The sequence below is a fragment of the Misgurnus anguillicaudatus genome, chromosome 17 (assembly GCF_027580225.2).
Source record: "Misgurnus anguillicaudatus chromosome 17, ASM2758022v2, whole genome shotgun sequence".
Taxonomy (NCBI): domain Eukaryota; kingdom Metazoa; phylum Chordata; class Actinopteri; order Cypriniformes; family Cobitidae; genus Misgurnus; species Misgurnus anguillicaudatus.
This window is the reverse complement of record NC_073353.2, coordinates 30,911,281-30,938,530: the sequence shown is the minus strand read 5'-3', so window position 1 is coordinate 30,938,530 and position 27,250 is coordinate 30,911,281. Positions and strand designations below refer to the sequence as shown.

At 38.5% G+C, this 27,250-nt stretch overlaps 2 protein-coding genes across 2 annotated transcripts; both read right to left on the bottom strand.

The window, feature by feature from the left end:
• Positions 1-2,056: 2,056 nt before the first annotated feature.
• On the bottom strand, positions 2,057-18,946 carry LOC129452197 (sterol 26-hydroxylase, mitochondrial). Its single transcript, XM_055215915.2, has 9 exons — positions 18,610-18,946; positions 17,968-18,158; positions 17,293-17,492; positions 3,682-3,879; positions 3,396-3,559; positions 2,753-2,919; positions 2,596-2,677; positions 2,314-2,514; positions 2,057-2,228 (listed from the first exon to the last, which is right to left on the bottom strand). Exons 1-9 carry the CDS (start codon positions 18,847-18,849, stop codon positions 2,115-2,117), a joined length of 1,557 nt encoding a protein of 518 aa, XP_055071890.2. The 5' UTR covers positions 18,850-18,946; the 3' UTR covers positions 2,057-2,114.
• A 1,652-nt stretch (positions 18,947-20,598) lies between these two features.
• bcs1l (BC1 (ubiquinol-cytochrome c reductase) synthesis-like) lies at positions 20,599-27,183 on the bottom strand. The gene is made up of 8 exons (XM_055215914.2): positions 27,021-27,183; positions 26,474-26,864; positions 26,163-26,302; positions 25,884-26,078; positions 25,651-25,714; positions 24,753-24,925; positions 24,300-24,417; positions 20,599-20,977 (listed from the first exon to the last, which is right to left on the bottom strand). Exons 2-8 carry the CDS (start codon positions 26,791-26,793, stop codon positions 20,722-20,724), a joined length of 1,266 nt encoding a protein of 421 aa, XP_055071889.1. The 5' UTR covers positions 26,794-26,864; positions 27,021-27,183; the 3' UTR covers positions 20,599-20,721.
• Positions 27,184-27,250: the final 67 nt, after the last annotated feature.

The following is a 27,250-nucleotide window of genomic DNA, read 5'->3' as shown; positions in this document are numbered from 1 at the left end:
ATTGAAGTACAATCCATAAATGTTTAACTTGTTCATTTACCTATAGTATTTTTGATATACTGGTGAATTTTCTTTACTCCGTCATGATGACAAACTGGTAAAAGCACATACATAGAGTAAATATTTATGACGTTATGAATAATAACAGCAGTGTAGTTCATAGTTTTACGACACATATACTGTATAAAGTATTATATTTAAAAAAAATAATGATACTAAATATAAAGCCTTTATATTTGAATAAACATATAAAAGATGTACAGTGCAGAAAAAAAAACATTTAATTGGGAAAACTTTGTAAAATTTTGTCTAAAAAAGTCTATTTTCTAATCTTGCATCTGATGCAAAAGTTCTGTTTCTCATAATATACAAAATGAGTTGCTCATATAGGCTTGGAAGACCAGCTTGACCAGCTACTTCCATCTTAAACCAGCTATGACCAACCAGCTTAGCCAAGCTTCCAGCCTGGTATGTTTCTATAAAAAAAATATATATATAGCTATATAATGCTTTTTTGTCACGATAACAGCCAGATTGCTTTCAACAGTCAAACTTGCGATTACAGATAATACTTCAGTAAAAAACATGACTGGTATGCAGTCAAACTGGTGGGTCGGCTAGTCTTCCAGCCAAACAAAAGTGGCCCAAACTCCTCTAAAACAATAGCCTGATGTGCCAGCTTAAACCAGCCAACCATCTTAGGCTGGTTTCAGTCGTTTTTTCAGTAGGCATTAGACATGCACAAATGTCAATGTCAGCTTTATTAGCACTATTCAAACAACACATGTTGACCAATGTGCTTACAACATCTCATTATATAAAAGAAATAAATACATTATTGATAAAAACAGTATTACATACATAAAAAGTATCAACAAGAGGGATATACCATGGCAAACAAATGTGTCTTAAGTTGTTTTTTAAAATGCATCTCTGATAACTATTCCATAGTCTTGGAGCTACTGCCGCAAATGCACCATCCCCTTTCCAGCTATGAGTTTTAAGTAGGTTTTGAGTTGTTGATCTCAATGTTCTTTCCATTTGATGTTTAATTAATAACTCTGATAAATAATAGGGTGCAAGGCCATGGAGAGTTCAATTTCGAGACTCTTAAATGTGACAGGATTTCATCTTGGCCAAAGATGATATCAGAGAGGCAGGACATTAAAGGTTTTAAGAAATTTCCATTAACTAGGGGTAGGTATATTTGTAAGTCATCCGCATAGCAGTGGAATGCTATGTTTTCTAAAAATATCCCCCACTGGGAGCATGTAAAGTCAAAAAAGCGTAGGGGCTAAAATGGAGCCTTGAGGCACACCGCATCCAAGCGATGTCAACCTCGATGTATATGATCCCAATCGTACTGCCATGCCTCTATCAGTCAAGTATGATTTGAACCAAATGCATATTATAATGGTCAAAAACATCTCAATGGTTATTTTACAAAGCCTTCTCTAATGAAGTCTGAATGAAACCCTTTATGCATTTATGTTTTCTTCCCAACTTATGAAAAATTATCAATTATTTTTAAAATCCTAAATAACAGATCTGTAAGTGATCTGTAAATGAGCTATTGCATTTGCAATGAGGAAAAAATATTTATTGTACATGTGATACAATATTTTTAAGCAAAATGTCAGCAAAAGACATTCAAAGTAATACAAAGGTTTTGAATTCCTTATAAATTTTTTTATTGATTTTTATACAAGGCATACATAAAATACCTTTATATATCAGCATAATTAAATATAATGCACAAAGAACAATTTTTAAAAAAGCAGTACAAACATTTTTTTCTCAGTGTTGTCCTTAAAATTGCAAAATCACAACATTATCACATTTTAATGGAAGATTATTCATAGTTTAACATCACATAGTCACTGAGGCCAATATGTATACATGTCGTGCTAAGCATTTCTTCTTTAAAGGGATAAATGATGGTAAGCTCACAGTATAAAACAAATGCTGGAAAGTCAATAGGTACCATCAAATGTGTGTTTATCATTATAAAATATCTTTTAAAAATATATTTTTATAAATAATGACAAAATTAACATTTTGGGTGAACTATCCCTTTAGGCTGTCTTCTCCAGCTAAGACCGAGATGGTGTGTTTTATCTCTCCACAAAGTGAAAGTTGACCTGTCTATCTGCCACAAGCACTGTGCGATTGATTGCTTGAACCTCACCTATTGTTGGGTCTGGTCTGATTTCAAATAACTTGATTATCTGTAAGGAAATGACAGTCAACATACAAGCATCAATTATAATATCTAAAATATACATGCCTAGCATAGAATAAATCGATTCTTACCCTGGCCAAAGTCAGATACATCTCCAGTTCAGCAATGCGACGACCAACACAACCTCTGACTCCAAAACCAAATGGGATCGACCCAAACGGGTTAGGCCTGGCTCGGCCATCTCTGAGCCAACGCTCAGGTTTGAACTTCCTTGGTTCTGGAAACACCTTCTCATCTTTGCTTATCGCATAGTGGCAAATGGTGAATGTTGTCTGTATGAACAAACACAGATATAGCCATTCTGTTTTTTTAAATGCTGAATACTTTTTAAGAACATAAAAAAATATTTTTACCATTTTATTAAAAAAGTGTCCACCAATGACCACATCATTTTCTGCCATGATACGAGAATTCATGGAGATCACAGGATACATTCTGCATAGATTATGTATACACATTACAGTCTTTGTATTATCATTATTGTTAATAAAGTTGTATAAAATGCTCTACCTCAGTGTTTCTTTAATGACAGCTTTTAGGTAAGGCATGCTGTTGACTTCCTGCGCAGTCGGGACTCTGTCACCCTTTACGATGCGGTTTACCTCCTCATACAGAGTAGCTTGAACTTGTGGGTCTCTTGATAGCAGATACAAGGTCCACGTCAAAGTGTTGGAGGTCTAGCACATGAATTGTAGACATAGTGGCTGTATTAAGTATTTTAACACTTAATGCATACTTAAAAATGTATGCATGTCTTACATTTATACATCTCTTACATAAATGTGCATTACATTTACTAAGAATAGCATTAGTCATTTAGCTGACAATTTTATCTAAGCAATTTACAAATGAGGAAAATCACAACAGTTTACAACTTTTTAGAGTATCACAGAAATAACATAAGTCATCAATGGTCAAACAAGTAGAGAAAGAGGGAATATAAAATCATAAACCAGATAGTAAATCCTGTTGGTTAAATGTTCTTGCAACAAAAAAGTTAAACAATAATATTAAAAGATTTTTATTTACAGAAGTGTCCAAAAGTGTATGAATTACTATAGCCCGTCTATGTCCTTTATTTCTTAAAGAATTTAATACACATTGAGTCACATTAAATCCATTCAGATGAATAGCTGGGCTAAATTTATCTTACTGTGTCCACTCCACCCAACAGCAGTTCAGCAATGCTTCCATAGATGTCTTTATTGGACATCTTGACATTGGAAAGCAGGTAAGTGAGATACTCCCCAGCAACCTCCTGATTTGCATCCACACGCTTTTGAATATCCTCCATCTTCATGTCAATCAGTTTAACAGCTAGACAAAACCATAAAGCAATAAAAATCCTGAGCAATGAGGTACAAGAGTCTGTCCCTGACATAAGAATGGTAGCAAAACATATGCAACAAAACATATATCAAATCCTAAAAAAAGCTTACCAATTTTGAATATGCCATCCCAGCCATTCAGGTACCGTCGCCAAAATGGTAAGTAATCACGACTCCACTTTGGCAGCATTAATACAGGCATGGTGTAGATGAACATTTGTGCAATGGAGTCAATAAAATCTTGTGTCTCGGCAGGGATCTCTTTCTCCAGGCAACCAATGCGTGTCTCAAACAGAATAGATGATATGCCTGAATGAAAAAAGCCTGTCAAAAACTAATGCCAGCTAAGGCAAATAGATTTGTACTACAGTTGATTGTTGATGTTTGTGTTTAAAATAGATTTGAAATGAGAATGCATCTTTATCATAATGATAATATAAAGACTGTGACGTATTTACCAAATTAATGTCACATAGATAGGGCTAATGAAGTGGTTTGTTTTAATCCGAATATGTGTATCAAATACTTTACCATTATGTTTATATGTTTTTTCTATAATGTTTATATGTTTTTTCTATATGGATATAACCAGTTACTTTACCATTATGTTTTTATGTTTTTCTATATGAAGTTCAGTTATAGGCATCACATAGTGTACCAGTGTGTGTGTGTGTAGAAAATTACCAGAGGGTAAGAACAAAGGACCCACAGTCCTAGAAAAGTGATGCCATATGTTCTCTATATGATATGAACCATATGTTAAACCCTTGGGAATAGGATTGCGTGCGAAGGCAGACTTAAATACTCTAGTGGAGGGGAAAGTTTTTCAGCGAGTCTTGGAGATTGTGCAAGACTGCTCGGCTTTTATTCTGTCTGGTTAATAAAAGTCTATCTTTGAAAATGAAACCTACGGTTTGAGTATTTTATTCTTAAAGAACCCAAGAGGATAACCACAACAATTGGCGCCCAACGTGGGGCTCGAAAAGAGCACAACAATTGGCAACCGAGATGGGACATGAAAAGAGCACAGAACCAGAGACCACAGCTGGCTTCTCGATGGGCAATACAATCAGGTGGCCACCTAAAAGAGGTAAGCGTTTTGCTTATTCAAAGATTGTATTGTTCACCTGAGATTGCTTGTGGTGGTAAGATCAAGCACAACTGCTCTTCCAAATTTAAGAATAAAAAGAAGAAATGAATGATTATTAGACTAAATTATAAGAATAAAGGGTTTCATTTTCAGAGGAAACATGTGCATGCACTCATCTGTTTTGTTACTAACAGGACTTGGTAGTAGTAGAACAGGTGATTATTTTTATTTTTGAAATGGCTTTGATGATCGAAGTAAATCGAAGCGAATTTTTTTATTTTAAGTGAAGAAAACGCATAAGAGTTTATGCAGTGTTGGACAGGAAGTGGATCTGCATGTCTATTGTCTGTTGAGGAAGTGAATGATGATAGAGGTCTATTGTCTCTTGGGGACAATGGATGTCTATTTTCTGTTGGGGAGGTGAATGACAATAGAGGCCTATTGTCTGGTGAATGACAATAGAAGTCTGTGCCTGTGGTTGGAAGTGTTATGGCACAGAGGTCAATTTTGCGTATCAAAATTGACAGTATACCGCCTTAAAGTGGTATATTTTATTGTTTTAATTAAGATCCACGTTGAGGAAGTGTAGTGGGTCTGTTGTTCAAGGTACTTTAGGTAAAGTACAGTTTTGTTTTGTTTAATTGTATTTGTTTCTGTGTGTGTATGTGTCTGTGCTAGCTAGCCTGAGTCTGTGAGAGCAAGTCTGAAATGAGAAAAGGTGGGGGCTGAGTGAGCAGTGGGTGTGTCTTTCTTCTCTGGCTCTGTAAAGAAGCACAGAGAGGTGTTGTGTTACACTAGTGGAGTGAGAGATTGTTTAAAACTGTGGAATGGGAATACAGTTTGAAAGTAGATATAAGTATATATGTATGAATATGATTACGATATGAATAAGAGACAGTTATAAGTGCTGGGTATTAAATATGATATTTGAAGATATTGTGGAGTTATTGTAGCCAAAAATATAAATTATTATAGTAAAGTACACAGCTACTTCTAGAATCTGAATAATTCATTTAAATGATTGATTAAAATAAATAAGTGTGCTCAATGAGAAATAATTATAAAATATAAGGTTTGTTATAATGCAAGAAAAGATCATGGTAGTCACATTAATGGAAAAATTAGGATTGAGCAACTATTGTGTGGAGAATTGGAAGATAAGAAACTTGAATGTTCAAATGAGGAAACATTTGATGTGGCATTCTGTGAGAAAAAATATACATAAATAAAAATATAAACTAAAAGAATGAAAAAAAAGAGTCCATTAACAGACAAAGAAATGCTTGAGGAGAGAGAGAGAGAGAGAGAGAGAAAGAAGGCAAAGATAAAAAGTGAGGGTGTACTGATGATCACCAGATGTGACCTGTAAAGGCCAATTCCAATGCTCAAGGGAATTGTAGTTTTAAGGCAAAGTCTAGTAGAAAGACGAGAGGAGGCGTTGAAAGGGGAAAAGTAAAAAAATAAAATAAAAAAAAATAAATAAAGAGTAAAGATCAAGTTATTAAAGGTGGAAATAAAGAGAAAAATAAAAAGGACAGAAAAATTATTAAAAGGTGAATGACACAGATAAATTATACAAAGATAAATTATTACAAAATGAAGAGGAGTCTTCATCTGATGATGGAAGGTGGTCACAAAATAAATTTGATTTTAAATCAAAAGGCAATATTTTGCATGGGTCAAACTGAAACCTTGTGGGGCTGATCATTCCTATCCTTTGACATTCAAGAAAATGGATAAACGCTGGCAAGAAACAGACAATGAAAAAACTGTGTGACAAAGTGTTGGAGGAGCAAAGAGGCAACAACTCTTCAGCTGGACACGTCCTATGTGAATGGACTATATGAAGCAGTGAAGGGGGGCACTGCGCTGACAATTACAAAGACAAACACCAAAAAGACTGAGTGGAGTCCAGAAGGAGACTCACAAAGACAATATTGTTCTTGGAGACAAGAGAACAACTGGACTATACTTTTGCTTCTTCATACAAGCCTTTGAGTGAAAGAGGGGAAGAGTGAAAGCAGCCGTCCAATGTTTAGTTTGTAATTATAGGGACACAAACAATCTTTAGGGGAAAATCAGCTAGACAAATTTAAAGGCTGATAAAGAATTTATGATGTTAGGTGTGACTACCTTTTCTGAAATCAAATCAGACTCCTAAAAATCTAATATGGCTTTAAAATGTGGTATACTACAGAGGAAGGAAAGGAAAATAAAATAGATTAAAAATAAATAAAGTAAAATAACACCATAGGATAATATAAAAAGTAAACAAGAAAAAGCTGGGAAAATAGAGAAAAGAAAATAACTAATTATTGTGACAAACTTAGCATGACCATAAGTTAAGCAAATAAATCTAAAGTGTATCTAGTCTACAGTTTGAGAGCAATTAATGACAAGAAGATTGAGGTTCCAAAAAACCATACTTTGCTGATAAATGTTTCTCCATTTGATAAACATTTTTACTGTGTTTTTGATTTGCATAGGAAATAGATACTTGTTTGCATTTACTTATGAAGGAAAACAGGTTTAGAATTGATGAACAACTATTCCAACATGCTGAAAGTTTAGTCTGGTTGATTGCTGCTAAATTGTATATAAAGTGAGTTGTTGTCATTGAAGTAGGCTCACAGGAGAGCAGAAGATTTTGCCAGCATGGGCAAATGCATAACAGATGTGGAAGCAAAAAAAGTGCCTCAGAGTGTCAGGAGATCTTTTTGGATTGTATAGAAATGAAAAATCTCAGTCATGGGGCAAATAAGTGGAATGAAAATTTATTATTTAATTTGGGATAAGAATGAAGAATTTGAGTTGTGATAAGAACGAAAAATTTGATTTGACTATCATAAGAATGAAGAATTGACTATCATCTACAATCACAAGTGATGGTAGACAAAATGGTATATAAAAGAAATCATCCTCAAAGCCATACCTAACAAAGTGTGTGAAAATACTAAACTTAACTGGATTGATGCTTTACCTCTTGCATTAACGTGCATGTAAACTAACAACAGCACACCTTTAACACTGCATGAAATGTTCGCCCGATCGACCTATGCGTATTGTAAAAACCAGCTGGAATTAAGTGTTATATGAACAAACTAATTGTCTATGTATTTGAGCTAATTGTGTACAGAAAAAGCTGAAAGGAGCTGAGGAGACAAAATGCCTTGTTGGGAGAGATGATCTAGCTTATCTGAGGGTCGAAAGGTCGGAGGGGCTGCAGGAGAATGCAGAAGGAGCAAACCTGCCAAAAGGGCCAAACACAGTCAAAGGGGGCTGCAGAGGGATGAGAGCAGCTCTATGCGGAAAGTCCAAGTGGGAGGAGCAACAAATGCATCATAGCTCGTAGGATGGCAGTTGGAGAGGAGGAAATTACGCATATGATATGAAAGTTGAAACATCAAAACCAAATCAAATCAAAAGCAATTCAAGTATACAGACGGACGGATGAACAAAGTTTTAAGCATCGAGAGGAAAAGTGGAAAAGAGAAATTGTCAACAGAAATTGAAAAGAACGAAGCTGATTACACTACAGAAGATTTGCATGGCCACAGTCAATCAAACTTCTCGGCAATAACTGTTGCCTTCAACGAGGCCCAGTAAAAGATCTGTAACAATATCAAAGGAACTTAATCTGAAAGAAAGACTGAAAACATTAAAACTACACAGAGACATTGAACAGAGAACATAAGGTGGACATTTTATGGGAAACATCCCAAAGATAACAAATGATACAAATGGACAATATTTAAAAGAAATAGGTTTACAAAGTTGCTTTTTATGCTCTAAACTAAATCAGATTTTAATAAGGTAATAACATTTTCAAGTCCACATAAATATGATAAAGGTGATAAATTCAACAAGAATTCTTCTGGATTAGAGAAAAAGTTAAGATCAACTTGTCTGGATAAATAGTTAGGCCTTTTGGGGAAAGTCTGAGTTTAAAGATATATTTTGTAGGCCACAATTTGGTAATTTTTGTCAATGTTAGTATGTTAACAAAAACATTAACATAGAAAAAGGAAAGATAGAGATTTCAAAATGATACAGTACAAGAAAATGTAAGCCTTAGACTTAGAAAAATTCAATAGGAAATGCTTTATAACAGAAATTTTGAATAAATCAACTACAAAAACTCTAGATCTATTATGAAGACATCAAAGAGGCTAGCGTAAGGTGTACAAGTGAGAAGAGAAATGGTATTAGAAAAAGAAGACTATAATCATGTTAGGACGTCAGTTTGATTGGTTGCTTTGTTTCTGTGTTTTCATTGTCTGTGTTTATGTTTTACAGCTCTGCTCATGCGCGTCTGTCATTTGGGTTCTTCATCAGCGTGATTTCCTACACCTGCGTCACCACACCTGTTTATTATTTACCCCTCGTTTGGTTGCTATATTAGTGCCCTTAGCCCTTTGTTCTCTGCGAGTTCGTCATTGTATGTGCCTTGCCATATCTCCTGTCCTGTCTTGTCTAGTCTAGTCGATCTAGTTCCCAGTATTATATAACTCTAGTTATCTGTTATTTTGTTATTTTATTTTTACTTCAAAGTCAAGTTAATACTCATAGTTCCAGTTTATTTCTTTAGTTATTTTCCGTATTCTACCTGAGTTCTCTGCTGTCACCATCTGCCAGGTCACCCACTGCTCTGCCGTCTCCGAGTGGTTTGCATCTCACTCTCCGCTGCAGCTTCGGCTGTTGTGCGGCCTGAGGCGCTGTCCAGCGTACCTACGCAGGGTCTGTAGCCGCGGTCCGGCTTGCCCGGTTAAATTCTCCGTGGAAGTTAATTTATTCACCCTGTCTTCGCGCAGTGGATTATTCACCCTGACATCGCTCAGTGGATCTGTCACCCTGTCTTCAAGCAGTGGATTTCTCAGCTGACCCTCGCTCATTGGAACTCTCACCCTGTCTACGCACAGCGGAAAACCTCACCCTGTCAACGCACAGCGGATCTTCTCTCTCTCTGATTTACTTTCTGAATTATTCACCCAAGCTCAGTCTTGTGGACAGTGACTTTATTAAAGCATTTATTTTTTTTCTGCAATTGGATCCTGTCTCAGTCTCCCTGTGTAAATCCTGACAGACGAACTCGCCAGCAAATGGATCCAGCAGATGCCGAGTCAGTGCGTACTGCCATCGCCCAGCAGGGAGCCTGGTTGGGTCAGCACACGGCACAGATTACATCAGCGTCCCGTGAAGTCGAGGATCTCTCGTCTCGCTTCACTGAGCTTAGCGCTCAGCTCGATCAGGTCCGTCGAGAGGTCAGTCAACCCCGCCAGCCTCTGGAAGCGGAACCCCACGCCACCAGCCCTCCGCCGTATGACGGCGATCCCAACTCCTGCCGGGCATTCCTTTCCCAGTGTTCTTTAGTGTTTGCACTTCAGCCTCGACGATATGCTACAGAACAGACCCGGGTAGCTTTCTGTATTACCCTGCTCACCGGGCGAGCGCGTGAGTGGGGCACTGCGGTCTGGGATGCCCGCGCACCCTGCTGTCAGTCTTTCGATGCCTTTCGGCGTGAGATGGAGAAGCTGTTTGACCGGTCGGTGCAGGGGGATGCCGCAGCCGCTCGTTTGGTGCGTTTGGTTCAGGACAAGCACTCAGTCACGGATTATTCCATAAAATTCAAGACTCTGGCCACAGCGTGCGGTTGGAATGACTCAGCTCTTCGTGCTCAGTTTGTAGACGGCCTCAATGATGAAATCCAGGATGAAATCGCTACCCACGATTTGCCTCGTTCACTCGATGAGATCATCGAGCTCGCGCTCAAGGTTGAGGCTCGGATGCTTCTTCGCCATCACCGCCGCACGCTGCGTCATCGGGTTCTCCAGAGTGAATCTGCCAATTCCACCACGCCCACTTCACTCACTGAGCCTGAACCCATGCAGCTCGGTCGCATGCGTCTCTCTCAGAAGGAGAGAGAGCGACGTCTACTAAATTGTCTCTGCCTTTACTGTGGCAAGCCGGGGCACTTCGCTAAAGGGTGTCCGTTAAAAGATCCAGCCCGCCGGTGAGACCGGGAGTCCTGGTGGGCGTGGCTACTGAAGAAATCTCCCGTGTCTCTAGCTCTCATCTGCCTGTTATTCTGTCCTTTGGGGGCTTGGATCATCCCACCTCGGCTCTTCTTGACTCCGGTGCCGAGGGTAATTTCTTGGACGAGGAGCTGGCTCGCTCGTTGGGCATTCCCGCTGTTCCCCTCAGGATTCCTCTCGTGGTTTGGACTCTCAAAGGGCAGCAGACAGCGCAGGTCACCCACTGTACACCCCCGGTTAGTCTTTTTGTTTCCGGCAACCACCGTGAGGAGATTGTGCTGTACCTTCTAGGCTCATCTCTTTCGCCCATCATTTTGGGTCATGCCTGGTTGGCACAGCACAATCCTCACGTGGATTGGCGTAATAGTGTTATTTTATCTTGGTCATCGTCATGTCATGTGTCTTGTCTTGGTGCTGCTTCTTCTGGTTCTGTTTCTTCTGTCTCTCAGGTTTCTGCAGCCGATCTGACCGGGGTCCCGGCGGAGTATGGAGATCTTCATCAGGTGTTCAATAAAGCCCGGGCCACCTCCCTTCCTCCTCACCGGCCGTATGATTGCGCTATCGATCTCCTCCCAGGCACTTCTCCGCCTAAAGGTAGACTTTTTTCTTTGTCCGGTCCCGAGAGAGAGGCTATGGACCGTTATATTAATGATTCCCTTCGTGCCGGTCTCATCCGTCCCTCCACTTCCCCTGCGGGGGCAGGTTTCTTTTTTGTTAAAAAGAAAGACGGCTCCCTACGTCCATGCATTGATTACAGAGGTCTCAATGACATTACCATTAAGAATAGGTATCCCCTGCCTTTAATGTCGTCGGCCTTTGAATTATTGCAGGGAGCGCGCGTCTTCACCAAATTAGATCTGCGCAATGCTTACCATCTGGTGCGCATTAGGGAGGGAGATGAGTGGAAGACAGCTTTTAATACACCTTCCGGACACTTTGAATATTCCGTTTTACCGTTCGGGCTTTGTAACGCTCCGTCTGTCTTCCAGACTCTGGTCAATGACGTGCTGAGAGACATGATCAATAAATTCGTGTTTGTGTACATTGATGATATTCTCATCTTCTCTCCGTCTATGCAGGTACACACTCAGCACGTTCGCAGAGTTCTCCGGCGTCTTCTTGAAAATCAGCTCTTTGTTAAGGCGGAGAAGTGCGAGTTTCATAGGGATTCGGTTTCGTTCCTTGGTTACGTTATTGCCGCGGGCGAGATCCGTCCAGACCCTTCTAAGATTAAGGCGGTAGCCGAGTGGCCAGTCCCCGACACTCGTAAGGAGTTGCAACGGTTTCTGGGTTTTGCCAATTTTTATCGGCGATTCATTAGGAACTTTGGTCAGATTGCTAAACCTCTTACTGCTCTCACTTCCACTAAAGAATGTTTCCGTTGGAATAATGACGCTCAGGAGGCCTTTGATAATTTAAAGTCCCGGTTTATCTCTGCTCCTGTTCTTTCTATTCCAGATCCGGAGGCTCAGTTTATTGTGGAGGTAGATGCTTCTGATGTCGGGGTAGGCGCCGTGCTTTCTCAGCGGTCTGCGAAGGACGGAAAGGTGCATCCTTGCGCTTTCTTTTCTCACCGGTTAAGCCCTGCTGAACGAAACTACGACATTGGTAACCGGGAGCTGCTGGCGGTTCGATTGGCTTTGGGTGAGTGGCGTCACTGGTTAGAGGGGACCTCGGAGCCCTTCTTGGTTTGGACGGACCACAAAAATTTGGAATATGTCCGTTCAGCCAAGAGGGTGACATCGCGGCAGGCTCGTTGGGCACTTTTCTTTGACCGTTTTAACTTTACTCTCTCGTACCGGCCAGGTTCAAAGAATACAAAGCCTGATGCCCTCTCTCGCTTGTTCGGTAGTCCTGACGTTGAGAGGGACGAAACCATCCTCCCTGAGGGGCGGGTGGTGGGTGCCCTCTGTTGGGGCATCGAGCAGCGGGTGAGGGAAGCCGGACGAGAGAGTGAAGTGCCAGAGGGGTGCCCGGCGGGTCGGCTTTGGGTTCCGGCAGCGCTTCGCTCCGAGGTCATCCGGTGGGGTCACGAGTCTAAGTTTTTCGGCCATCCGGGAGTTCGGAGAACGTTGGCTACCGTCCGCCAACGTTTTTGGTGGCCCGCTATGGGCTCCGACGTCAGACAGTTCGTTTTAGCCTGTCATGTATGCGCTCGTAATAAAGCGTCTCATCAGCCTCCCATTGGTCTGCTTAAATCTCTCCCCATACCCACCCGTCCTTGGTCACACATAGCCATTGATTTTGTCACCGGCTTACCAGTTTCTAAGGGTAACACCGTCATCCTCACGGTGGTGGATCGTTTCTCCAAAGCGGTTCATTTTATTCCCCTACCTAAGCTTCCCTCTGCCAAAGCGATGTCTCAGATATTAGTGGAACACGTCTTCCGTCTCCATGGTTTACCCACAGACGTGGTATCCGACAGGGGTCCCCAATTTATCTCTCGATTTTGGCAAGAATTCTGTAAGCAGATCGGTGCCACTGCCAGCCTGTCTTCAGGTTATCACCCTCAGACCAATGGGCAATGTGAACGGGCTAATCAGGATCTTGGTCGTACGCTCCGCTGTCTGACGTCTCAATGTCCGAACTCTTGGTGCCAACACCTTCCGTGGGTAGAATATGCACATAATTCCCTGCCTGTATCATCCACTAACATGTCCCCTTTCGAAGCCTCGATGGGTTTTCAGCCTCCTTTGTTTCCCTCGCAGGAATCCGATGCGGCGGTTCCGTCTGCGCTGGCCTTCGTCCAACGCTGCAAACGCAGCTGGAATAGGGCCAGAAACGCTTTAATTCAGACTTCCAGACGAACCCAAGTCGCGGCCGACCGGCACCGGCGACCCGCCCCTCGCTATATTTGTGGGCAGAAAGTATGGCTCTCTTCCAAGGATCTGCCTCTCCGAGAGCCTTCACGTAAACTGGCTCCTCGCTTCCTTGGTCCATACAGTATAGTTAAGGTCATTAGTCCGGTTGCGGTCAAGCTCAGATTGCCTTTAGCATTCGGTCGGATTCACCCGGTTTTTCATGTTTCCAAGATCAAACCTGTTTTTTTTTCCCGTATTAATCCTGTCCCCTCTGCTCCCACCCCTCCCACCCCTCATCTAGTGGACGGTTCTCCTGCTTATTCAGTTAAGCGGTTATTAGATTCACGTCGGCGGGGCAGAGGTTTTCAGTATCTAGTGGACTGGGAGGGCTACGGTCCGGAGGAGAGGTGTTGGGTACCGGCCCGGGACATTTTGGACCCTGAGTTGATTAACGATCTCCGTCGGCGACAAGGTGAGCCCCTTCTGGGACCGCCCGGTGGCGGTTTTGGGAGGGGGGATTCTGTTAGGACGTCAGTTTGATTGGTTGCTTTGTTTCTGTGTTTTCATTGTCTGTGTTTATGTTTTACAGCTCTGCTCATGCGCGTCTGTCATTTGGGTTCTTCATCAGCGTGATTTCCTACACCTGCGTCACCACACCTGTTTATTATTTACCCCTCGTTTGGTTGCTATATTAGTGCCCTTAGCCCTTTGTTCTCTGCGAGTTCGTCATTGTATGTGCCTTGCCATATCTCCTGTCCTGTCTTGTCTAGTCTAGTCGATCTAGTTCCCAGTATTATATAACTCTAGTTATCTGTTATTTTGTTATTTTATTTTTACTTCAAAGTCAAGTTAATACTCATAGTTCCAGTTTATTTCTTTAGTTATTTTCCGTATTCTACCTGAGTTCTCTGCTGTCACCATCTGCCAGGTCACCCACTGCTCTGCCGTCTCCGAGTGGTTTGCATCTCACTCTCCGCTGCAGCTTCGGCTGTTGTGCGGCCTGAGGCGCTGTCCAGCGTACCTACGCAGGGTCTGTAGCCGCGGTCCGGCTTGCCCGGTTAAATTCTCCGTGGAAGTTAATTTATTCACCCTGTCTTCGCGCAGTGGATTATTCACCCTGACATCGCTCAGTGGATCTGTCACCCTGTCTTCAAGCAGTGGATTTCTCAGCTGACCCTCGCTCATTGGAACTCTCACCCTGTCTACGCACAGCGGAAAACCTCACCCTGTCAACGCACAGCGGATCTTCTCTCTCTCTGATTTACTTTCTGAATTATTCACCCAAGCTCAGTCTTGTGGACAGTGACTTTATTAAAGCATTTATTTTTTTTTCTGCAATTGGATCCTGTCTCAGTCTCCCTGTGTAAATCCTGACAAATCAAATCATAGCAACATATACAATGAAGATGTTTGGAGAATTATTCTGGATTTGTAGAAAAAGAAAATGTTGTTATCATTGGGATGGAGAGAAAAAGTATTTAAATATGAGGGAGACATGTAAATCAATACAATAGAAGGGAATTTAAAATCCTCATTAAAGGATAACAAAACAATTAATCATAAAATCATATGTAGATTCTGTCGATCAACCAAATGGGTGCCAAATTAGGTTAAAGTATGGGATTAAGCTAAATAAGGAATTTAATAAAGTTTGTCAGAATAAAAATACAAAATAAATAAACTATGTAAAGTACTACAATCAAAAGTAGATTATTAAGGTTACCAATAAGGCATTTATTTATCTTAGGATAACAACTAGATGCAACCAATAGAATACATGACAACATATACTGAATCAATTTTAGGTAGAGGTTAGAGGGTAAATAAGTTGTAGGTGTCTTTTTAGAAAACCAAATGGAAGTTAAAATATCAGGATGATGGATGATGGAGAAATTAACTTGAAATTAACAAGAATGTTATTAGGACTTGCGTTACAAAACAATATTGAATTTACAACTGGGAGATGGGTATTCAAGTACTTCTGATGATGATGATGAAGAGGAGGAATAAGATGTATTTGTATTGAAACAAATATTTCTTATTTGTCATGCTTTACTTTTTGTTTTTATCTTTAGTAATTTTTGTTTTATTTGCTTTTTGGGTTTTGCTTTATTTTGTTTACTGTTAACTTTACAATATATTCTACATAACTGGGACAACCAACAGCAGGTGCAGAATCAATTACACGCACACATTTTTTAAACTGTTTATAAAGAGGGACCTTAAGTTCTTTTACTTTTACATTCAAAGACAAAACAAGAATGGAAAGATGTTTGCTCTTATTGTCCATAGTTCGAAGTGCAGTGGCATAATTTGGTAATTGGTAATGTTCAGTGGCTTTCTTTAGTCACAATATATAGTAATAACTGAGACACTGAGTTATGAAACGGCACTTCGGATTAAAATAAATAAACAGGAAACTGAGGCTAAATAAGCCTCAGAGCGGGGAATGAAGTGGTTTGTTTTAATCCGAATATGTGTATCAAATACTTTACCATTATGTTTATATGTTTTTTCTATAATGTTTATATGTTTTTTCTATATGGATATAACCAGTTACTTTACCATTATGTTTTTATGTTTTTCTATATGAAGTTCAGTTATAGGCATCACATAGTGTACCAGTGTGTGTGTGTGTAGAAAATTACCAGAGGGTAAGAACAAAGGACCCACAGTCCTAGAAAAGTGATGCCATATGTTCTCTATATGATATGAACCATATGTTAAACCCTTGGGAATAGGATAGCGTGCGAAGGCAGACTTAAATACTCTAGTGGAGGGGAAAGTTTTTCAGCGAGTCTTGGAGATTGTGCAAGACTGCTCGGCTTTTATTCTGTCTGGTTAATAAAAGTCTATCTTTTGAAAATGAAACCTACGGTTTGAGTATTTTATTCTTAAAGAACCCAAGAGGATAACCACAACACTGCAAAATATACGGAAAGGATCGGAATCATGTGCATATCGCAATACACACATCACAATGGTTTGCAATACCTGAATGATTGTAATACATAAAAAGTTAAGTTTTATGTTGATGCAGACAGCGGAGAGACTGGTGAGAGAGAGAGACTGATGCTTTCTTTTCCCAAAAAGAATGTGAAACATGTATGTTGTTGTATGTTGTATCATTTCCTGTTTTTAAATATATTTCAGTATTCAAATAGATTTTACAAACTTAAAGGATTATTGTATCGCATATCATGTATCGCAGCATCATTTAGCAAATTATATTTTCCTCAATAGCATGCAGCCAGAGACAAAGTAAAAACTTGACACCATATTGCAATTCATACACTCCAACTTGGCAACCACAGTGCGGTGTTCACATTGTATCGTAGATATAAATTTTATATTTGTCCTTTTTTTGACTTTTAATTTTGATGATATATCTGACAACTAAGGAAAATCCCAAATTCAGTATCCCAGAATGGAGATTTCATTTTTCAACAGGACTTGGCACCTGCACACAGTGCCAAAGCTGTTGTTTTACATGCAGATGCTTTTTCCTATAACTTAAAGTGTGCTTAATGTTCAACATCTTTTTAATTTGTGTGTTTTCAGGGAATCGAACCCATGGTCTTGTTTTTTTCCAAGCAATTATGTATATTATATAGCATTTCTGTTAAAAGATCCTTGTCAAGAGAGTTACACAATTCATCTTTAAAGTGTGCTCAATGTTCAACATCTTTTAAATTTGTGTTTCCAGGGTATCAAACCCATGGCCTTGGTTTTGCAAGCATCATGCTGAACAACATGAGCTATAGGAATATCTTTTAAAAGCAATTTTGGAAGTGAATACCTTCGAGAGAGAAGCGGTAAAGTTCATTGGTCAGATCAGAGACCAAATCACCAGAGGGGCTGACTTCACGCAGATGGTAAATCCTTTTGATGAAATCTGTGACCACCTCATTAATCACATCCCCATACTGAACCGAGTCTTTTGGATGAAGCATACGTTTGTTCAGCACTGTGCGCAGCCTGTACCATTTTTCTCCTTCTCTGTTGATAAACATATAATAAAAAAAAAACTTCAGATATCTTAAGTTAGGCATTATTTATATCATACAGTTCTATATTCTCTAATGCACTTTGGCCTTGCATGATTATCAGGCAGCCATACATACAGTAATCTTAAAGCTTTATGCAATCACATACAGCACATAATTCCTTTCAATAACAGCACTGTCAGCACCAATTAAAATTAATGAATGCACATAAAATTTTTCAATTTAAAGGTTTAATTCCGTGAAACTCAAACTAAAATAAATAAAAAAATTACTTATTTTAACTAGCTATTTGGTATGTAGTAACATATAAACTTCTCTAACCGATCTTCATTCAAATATGACCCTAGTTAAAAACTAAACAGACTAAATATATTTGTGATCCAAATATTGCATTAACATTGTAATAATCATTGACTCAAAACAAACTTATTTGTAAGGACAAATAATAGAAAGGAAAGTATTTTTACTCTGTAACTGGGCCGTAGCCGAAGCCTCTCATGTCACGGTATTCTGTCCACACAGTCATGTCTCCTCTAGAGGGAAACTTTTCATCTTTTCTGAGCAGTTCCTCCAGTAAGTCTACACTGTTTATTGAAACGGACTTATAGTTTCCAGCGTTTACAATGTACATGGGACCATAAAGCTGTTTCTCGTATAACTGGGGAGATGACACACACAAATTGATGCAAAACCAATTTGTGCAAAGTGCAATGAGTAAACATGAGACAATAATCAAATGAAGTATAATTTAAACATGTTTCAATTAAAAAAAGATTATCTTTAATTTTGTTTTGTCACGATTGTGACCAAGTACATATTCTGAGAATAATCACTGAATTGCTTTTAATAGTCAGACCTGCAAATACAGATAATACTTAATCAAAAACACAGCATCATACACTCTCGGAAAAAAGGTACAAAAGTTGTCACTGGAACGGTATCATACAGATATGTACATTTGAGGTACCAGTATGAACCTTTTAGGTACAAAAGTGTACTTTTTGAAAAGATGACAAACCTTTGGACCTTCTTTTTTCTGACAGTGTATCGCAAACAAACTATTCACTGTTGTACTTGCTGTGGTATCTTTCAGCATTTGGTCTCTGTACCTGCATCTCATGCGTGCGATTCAGGTACCCTTTAAACAACAGTCTGTACATCATCCTAAAGGTTGTGATCTCTGGGAGATCAGATGCAGTCTTGAGTTTCCTCTGGCTGTCCTGTTCAGTGACAGCAGGACTTGCATTACCCACTGGCCTTCTTCTGATGTCCACAGCTCCTGTGCTGGACCTGAGGAAAACAAATCCATTTCTTCTAGCAGAGCTCACTGCGAGATGAACAGCCATCATGAAAGCAGTGGAAAGAATGTGGAAAAGCAAGATCCTGTTGCGCTCAGGAGGGAGAGGGAGGTGGGGCTAAATCCTCTCGGGTTAACCCTTTATTCTTCGATATAATGAAATCTTTGTGGGAGTAAACACAACATTATCACAGATACAATACACAATTCAACACCATAATATAACACCACAGGAAATATCTACTATTACTCCTATCTACTAAAAAAGTATTTTGTGTGAAATGGAGGAAAGAAAGTGATATGTGTTTTGGAACATGAGCATGAATCAATACTGAACTATCACCTACAGTACTGTGCAAAAGTCTTAGGCCACCATGCCCGAATTAGATTTGTTGTTTTTGCAATGTTATAGTGATCATATATAATTGTTTCTCATCTCTTTAATAGAATACATCCAGAAAATACAGGAAATGTGTATATAAAATTAAAAACTGTATAAAAATGTAAACTGATATTTCAAGTTTTTAGGGTAAACTCCCCTTCCACTTGAGCAATAGCAGGAAACTGCCGGATCTCTAAAACATAAATAAAATATTTATAATTATTTATAATTTTAAAGAAATTAGTCTTTATTAACATATACAAGAGAGGTCACACTAAACACTGACGATGCCTAAAGAAGATATTTACTCCTTTTTTTGTACATATTTGTATAACAGAAAATATTTCCTGTATTTTTTGTTTGTATCTTAATAAAATAGATTGAACAATAAATATGGATGGACATTAAAACTTCTAAAACAACAAGTCTGGTGGTCGATCTTAAAACAGAGCATACTAAACTAAACAAATTAATAGTTTATTATGGTCTTATTTGTAAAAAAATTTTTAGATTACTTTTTAAATCACAAAAAAACGTGATGACATTATGATAACTGACATTAGGTATGTCATTTGATTTCTCTCTAACCTAAATATGAAAAGCATATCCAGATACCCTTCACTGAAAAAAATTATTCATTGAATTTAATCAATTTTTTTAAGGTAAGTGGTTGCAATCAATTTATTTAAGCTACATTTAAACAAAAAAGATTAGTAACGTAAAATAAAATATAAAACTTCTGTTTTAATGTAGCTTAAATAAATTGATTGCAACCACTTACCTTAAAAAATGATCTTTGGTGTCCGCAGAGTACCTATGTGAAGTTTTAACTCAAAATACCATATAGATAATTTATTATAACATGTTAAAATTGACACTTTGTAGGTGCAAGCAAAAATTTGCATTTTGAGTGTGTCCTTTTAAATGCAAAAAAGCTGATCTCTGCATTAAATGTCAATGTCGTGGTTGGATAGTGCAGATTAAGGGGCGGTATTATCCCCTTCTGACATCACAGGAAGGGCCAAATTTCAATTACCTATTTTTTCACATGCTTGCAGAGAATGGTTTACCAAAACTAAGTAACTGGGTTAATATTTTTCACATTTTCTAGGTTGATAGAAGCACTGGGGACCCAATTATAGCACTTAAACATGAAAAAGTCAAATTTTCATGATATGTCACCTTTAAAAAGCATGAGGAAAAAGCAAAAAACTGATGCAAATTGGTGTGTGGTGTCATTCATTGAATGACCTATTGTGCACAAAAATGGCGAATGCAAAACATGTTTTATTTATGTGTCAATCAAACAGTCTCTTCTTGTCTAAGTGAACGTTTCCTGGCCAAAATAAAGAGGACAAGAATTTATATCGCTAGGGAGTAGTGGACCCCTTGCCTATAGTAATAACAGAGAAGACAAAATTTCTCTTCGCTGGATTTTATTTTTCAAATGTATTGAAAGGCATTGAAATCCAAATGGTGTAAATATGAAATCATCTGTCTATCAGTCTCTTATCAGTTCATTTTTTACTTGATCTTTTGATCTCATCGCTCCTTGATCTCGGCAATGTTTTTGATGGATCCAGCCGGGTCTGTTTTGTATAGCATGAAGTGTCCTTGCACCTGAGCAGCACTGAGCTCTGTGTGCACTGCCAGCGCTCGCTGTGCAAATCTTTCAGCCTCGGATGCAGACTCTCGAGGGTAAAATCTCTTAAACATCTGAGTCAGCTGCCAATGAGAGCAGTAGCCCACGTACTGCTTCATATCCACACGGCCGGGTCGGACAAGAGCCGGGTCGAGTCTTCAGAATATGGAGATTAAGAGAAAAAGGAAAATATTAAGATATACAACAGAAAAACACACTGGTGTGCCCACACATCTTGACTTATGAACTACTATGACTTTCCATTCATTTGTGACCACCCAAAAAGATTTATTTAAAAAGTCCCAATGAAATTAAAGTTAAAAACTTTTATATTTTCTGTTTTTTACAGATGTGATCTGTGAGATTCATTATTTGTCAAAAATGTATGTGCCCTCATAATCTTTAATTAAAAATGCAAATCTCCTACCCTCCTCAAACTTATCTCTCTTCACTTCCAGTCATGGGGTATGGCAGGTGAGTGGGGCCCAGGAAAAGATCGAAACATGACCCAACTTCCAATGATCCAAACTATTCTCAATGGACAAATTCAAGTCCACCCCTACCGTTTTTTTCAGACGCCATTTCACTCAGATATACGTCATGAAGGGGGAAAATAAGACAATCGCTACTTCCGTTTTATTGTGACTTTAAGTGGCCTTATAATAAAAAGGTTGGAGTATAGTGAAAGCAAAATATGTTTTAGAGTTTTATATACTTGATGTCTTTTACACTATAAATTTAATATAGAAATGTTTATAAAGATACTCGAATGATTCGGTTTTAAAGCATACTGTGCATTGCAAATTGCCAAAAAGTAAAATAAGAACAGAGGCAAATAATTATGCCAACTTTTGACCTGTAAATCCTGACTGTCATGAAATGCATTTCATTGTCTTAATGTCTTTTTCCCAAGGCCAAGGTCAAGGTTTATTTATATAGCACCTTGACACAAAATGAAGGTTGACCAAAGTGCTTTACAAGCAAAATAACAATGCAATAAATTATCTAATAAATTAACCCATCTATGAGTAAGCCTGAGAAAAAAAGGTAAGTTTTAATTGATGCTTTGAAAGCGTTTAATGTGGTAGTAGCTCTAATTGTGAGAGGAAGTGCGTTCCAAAGTTTTGGGACATAGACTGAAAAAGATCACCTTTTGTTTTCAGGCGCAATTTCGGAACATTTAAAAGTAACTAAAATGAAGATCGAAGTGATCTCTGAGGCAAATAAAAACATAAAAGTTCTGATATATAAGTAGGGGCGAGTCCATGTAGAGCTTTGAACACATAAATAAGAACTATAAAGTGAATTCTTTGTTTCACAGGGAGCCAATGAAGTGAGGCCTGAATTTGTGAAATATGTGCTCTCTTTTTGATCCCTGTCAAAAAGCCAGCAGCATCGTTTTGGACAATCTGTAGACATGACAGGGATGACTGACAAATTCCAGCGTACAGGGGATTGCAATAGTCAAGCCTTGAGGATATAAAGGCGTGAATAACAATCTCCAAATCCTTAAAGCAAATCCTTTTGCTGGAAAAAACTAGCTCTGACCACAGAGTTTATTTGTTTGTCAAACTTCAAATCAAAGTAAAAAATTACCCCTAGATTTTTAACATATGAATGATGTTTTGACTGAAGGTGACTCAAAGTTTTACTGTGATTTTCGATCTGTAGCTTAGAGCCAAACAAGATAACCTCTGTCTTGTTTTCATTTAACTGAAGAAAATGTTCATCCATCCATCCCTTTATGTCCTTTAAACATGCTAACAGAGAACAAACAGAATCACCACCCAAGTCTAGTGGTAAATAGAGCTGGGTATCATCTGCATAGATGTGATAAGAGATCTTATAACGTTCAAAGATTAGACGCAGTGGAAGCATATAAAGAGAAAATAAAACTGGACCCAGAATCGAACCCTGAGGCACCCCACAAGTAATTGGTACTGGGGATGATGAAAATTCTCAAATTTCTACAGATATGGTCCTATTTAAGAGGTAGGACTCGAACCAATCTAAGGCCGCACCACAGATACCAACATCATAGTGTAATCTTTTCAACAAAATGCAATGGTCCACCGTATCAAAGGCTGCGTTGAGGTCCAAAAGTACAAGTACTGCACAATTTCCAGAGTCGACTGATAACAAAATATCATTTGTCACTCTTAATAGAGCAGACTCGGTGCTGTGTTTAGCCTTAAATGCGAACTGGAAAGGATCCAGGATGTTATTTGAGATTAAGTATGGTGTAAGTTGACCTAAAACCACTTTTTCCAGGACTTTTAACAAAAGGGGCAATTTGGAGATTGGTTTATAATTATGAAGTTCGGAAGAATCAAGATTTGTTTTTTTCAACAAGGGGTGAACCACAGCATGTTTTAAAGGAATAGTCTACTCATTTTCAATATTAAAATATGTTATTACCTTAACTAAGAACTGTTGAATCATCCCTCTATCATCTGTGTGTGTGCACGTAAGCGCTGGAGCGCGCTGCGACGCTACGATAGCATTTAGCTTAGCCCCATTCATTCAATGGTACCATTAAGAGATAAAGTTAGAAGTGACCAAACACATCAACGTTTTTCCTATTTAAGACGAAGAGTTATACGATCAAGTTTGGTGGTACAAAATAAAACATAGCACTTTTCTAAGCGGATTTAAAAGAGTAACTATATTTTATGGCGTAATAGCACTTTTGGGAGTACTTCGACTCGCCTGAAAAGTCCGTTCCCCTTCTCACTCTCATAATGGGAGAGGGAGGGTGTTACTGCGCAGAGTCGAAGTACTCCCAAAAGTGCTATTACGCCATAAAATATAGTTACTCTTTTAAATCCGCTTAGAAAAGCGCTATGTTTTATTTTGTACCACCAAACTTGCTCGTATAACTACTCGTCTTAAATAGGAAAAACGTTGATGTGTTTGGTCACTTCTAACTTTATCTCTAAATGGTACCATTGAATGAATGGGGCTAAGCTAAATGCTATCGTAGCGTCGCAGCGCGCTCCAGCGCTTACGTGCACACACACAGATGATAGAGGGATGATTCAACAGTTCTTAGTTAAGGTAATAACATATTTTAATATTGAAAATGAGTAGACTATTCCTTTAAGCAGGATGGCACAGTACTGTTATGCAGAGAGGCATTTATGATAGAGAGTACATAGGTAGTACAGCATCCAATACCTCCTTAAAAAGGGCAGAAGGAATAATATCAAGAGAGCAAGGTTTCGGTGATGAACATGAAATCCAAATTTTGTGATGAAAAGAAATCGTTTAATAAGAATGTTTTGTTCACTGCTGATCTTGCATTTATCAGAGCTGATCTTATTGACCCCACTTCATTTGCCTGCTCTTTTATGTAGACATCTAGATAGAGCCCAAAGATTATTCCTTGTTATTCACAATGTAATCATGTAAACCAAAATTTTAATTCTGAAAAAAAAACTACTGTAGCAGACAAACCAGTCATAATGTCAGGCTTTACCTTTCAATGAAATTAGTTGTCATAAACACAATTCGAGCCTCTGATGACGCCACTCCATCAAGAGCATTCAGAAGTCCACTGAAGGTAAGTCTTCCCATGCCCTGATAGGCCAGTGGATCTGTCCGACAACGCAAAAACAATCCATGTTGTTAACCGTTAGCATTATAAGATACATAAATCAAACAATAAATTATTTTTAGTTGTAAAAAAATTTCGAGAATGATTTTTGGCGGATTCTGATAATTGCTAATTGATAATTAAGGTGTATTTTACTCTAAGCAAAATATAAAGTGTGATCTGTTAATGTCAATTTAATAAACAAATACTTTTCAGCTCTGCTGTAAAAAAGTTTATGAGTAAGAGGGAATGATATCTAGAGACAGCATATGGGAAAATGACTGGGTTTCTATCAACAGAACTGCCTATGGTACTTATATCGAGGCAGGAACATACTTTCAGTGGGCAGCAGGTCCCGGCTGACGAAAGCAGCATCCACGTCCTCTAGCAGGATGATGCTTTGCTGTGGAGCCACGCTGAGCAGGTGGTTGAGACGATCATCAGACAGACTGCGGTCACTGAGACTCATCAAACAGATGCTGTAACCCAGCTCACCCGCCAATGCTGTTCTGAAATACCACAAAAATCCAAACACTAATATTATTTCATGTTAAAATACATTTATGCATTTGGCGGACGCTTTTATCCAAAGCGACTCAAGCTATACATTTTAACAGCATATATGTTTCCTGGAAATCCTTTGCGCTTCTAACGCAATAATCTACCAGTTGAGCTACAGGAACACAATATGTAAATGATATTTGCATCCTGGTGTAAACAGTAAAATAGTCCTAATTAAATGCATCAGGTTCTTATTTTGTATAGCAACCAATAACATCCTACAGTTATTGAGGTATCATATAAAAATATTAAAGCCACAATATGTAAGATTTTTGTATAAAATTATCAAAAAAAAAACAAAAAAACACTTGCACTGTGTATTATAATATATGTTTAAGTTGTGCCACTGTTGTGTCTTGCAGCTAATTCATTATGATGGCACAAAATTATGTAATCTAACGCACAGGTAATAAAACCTTAATTCATTACCTCATTATTAACATTAAAAGTCGTAACCCTTTGCCTTTGTTATTGTGTTATTATGAAATAGCGATCTCTAGTGGTGAAAATCCTATGTTTTGTGCCTTTATACTAGTTTAGATTAAACATTTGCATCTTTCATCATGTTGCAGTTGCCTGCCATGTCAGAAAAAAAATTATGATACTAATAATAATAATAATAATAATGATAATTCACAGCATCTTTGATGTATTAAACTGATATATTGCTTACATAAAGCTACTCTTTCCACAACCTGGAGGTCCATATAGCAGATAGCCTCTCCTATATGGAATACCTGTGTGAAACATATTAAAGACAAAACTAAAATTAGTAGTGAATTAAAACAAGAAGCAATCAACAAAGCAATCTTAAAAAAGGAAATAGCAGGAAGTTTGTATCCCTGATATGGGTTCATACAATGGTTTGAGGATTTCGTAATGCAGAGATATCCTATAATACTTTACCTCTGTCAGTATACCACGTGGGATTTCCAATAAACTCTTTTACATCATCCACAATCCTCTCTGTCAACCCATTTTCCAGCACTACTGAAGACAGGGGTCGTCGTCGCCTTGGAAACCCAAAGGGCCTCCACTCTGCTCCGAGGGCTGTGTACATCACAGTCCGGCCCTCTTCCTGCTTTAATGCAAGTTCACGAGCTGCAAAGATACAAATTTTCTGATTCATTTGCACATTTTCTCATTCATTTGCAAATATCTGTCAGCTGTCAATCCCTTCCTGACCTTCCTGAAGTATGTTAAAGAATATCTGCCTGTCTCTGCCCAGTGCAGTGAAGGTGACAGACTCCCATGGAGTGCCAGTGTTGAGGTCCAACATCTGCTTTTCTCTGGTCCTCTCCACTCGGATCCACTTCCTTCCGTACCTGAAAACACAGAGCCTTGATTTGAGAGATAAACTAGTAGAAGTAGCATCAGATGATCCTTGAGAAGATGCTAAATAGCATCACATTAAACAAACCACATTACATTTAAAATTATAACACATATTTTTTGACTGTTATTAAAGTAATACCTTATTAAAATTGTGATCTTACCATATAATGTGGTTGCCTGGACTTGGGTGAAAGTCAAACTGTGTATGGACACGCCCACTTTCATGCTGCATATAGGAGGTCTCCACACTCAGATGCTGTGTATGTTTGGCATGTTTAGTGATCCAGCTCAACAACCAGTGATAACTTTTATCTTTGCTAGGGACCTCCAGTGTGATCATATAATTTCTCCTGAAGAAGATCATTCCAAACTGTGCCCCCTTTCTGGCAACTGCAAGTGCTGTGCCAATACCCACCAGCCCAAAACCTGCCCCAAAATAAGGGTTGTCCTTCAGGGCTCCAATGAAATCTGACAGGGTCATGATGAAGGTGTTTTCAGGCTCTCTTAAGCAATCATGAAAAGTCTTTTTGTCCTCTCCATGCGATATTTATCCTGCATATATGAAATGGGATGAAGCGATTTACATTTTAAAAGTTAATGTGATGTTATAATATTGTAAAAGCCTTCAGACTGATGATGCATCATCATGACCAGTGCAGTTCCTATACAATGATTACCATTGTTATTAAATAAATAAAAAATACTTACAATAGTACAGTGTCAACACCGCATTTATTATACAACATTGTCTCTGTAAGTTTAAAATAAATAATAAAGATGTGAATCCAACAGACGTTGAATTACAGAGCAAACCCTGCCTACAGAACCCAAGCGTTCTCTCTCATTGGACAGATCACATGGCGACCTCTATGTTGCTTCCGGTGTTTAGGAAAATAGTTCCGTCTTAAATGTGTTTCACATTAATAGTTCCGCTGTGG

What these genes read in the sequence shown, in the direction of transcription:
- LOC129452197 (XM_055215915.2), bottom strand. Translation starts at nt 18,849, where the DNA reads ATGATGGCTGTTCATCTCGCAGTGAGCTCTGCTAGAAGAAATGGATTT. An exon ending in ATCGCACGCATGAGATGCAG is followed by an intron (nt 18,159 to 18,609) that starts GTACAGAGACCA and finishes TCATCTCCCCAG; the next exon opens with TTATACGAGAAACAGCTTTA. An exon ending in TGTATCTGACTTTGGCCAGG is followed by an intron (nt 2,229 to 2,313) that starts GTAAGAATCGAT and finishes ATTTCCTTACAG; the next exon opens with ATAATCAAGTTATTTGAAAT.
- bcs1l (XM_055215914.2), bottom strand. Translation starts at nt 26,793, where the DNA reads ATGACCCTGTCAGATTTCATTGGAGCCCTGAAGGACAACCCTTATTTT. An exon ending in CACGTGGTATACTGACAGAG is followed by an intron (nt 25,715 to 25,883) that starts GTAAAGTATTAT and finishes TGTTTCACACAG; the next exon opens with GTATTCCATATAGGAGAGGC. An exon ending in TGTGGAAAGAGTAGCTTTAT is followed by an intron (nt 24,926 to 25,650) that starts GTAAGCAATATA and finishes GTGGTATTTCAG; the next exon opens with AACAGCATTGGCGGGTGAGC.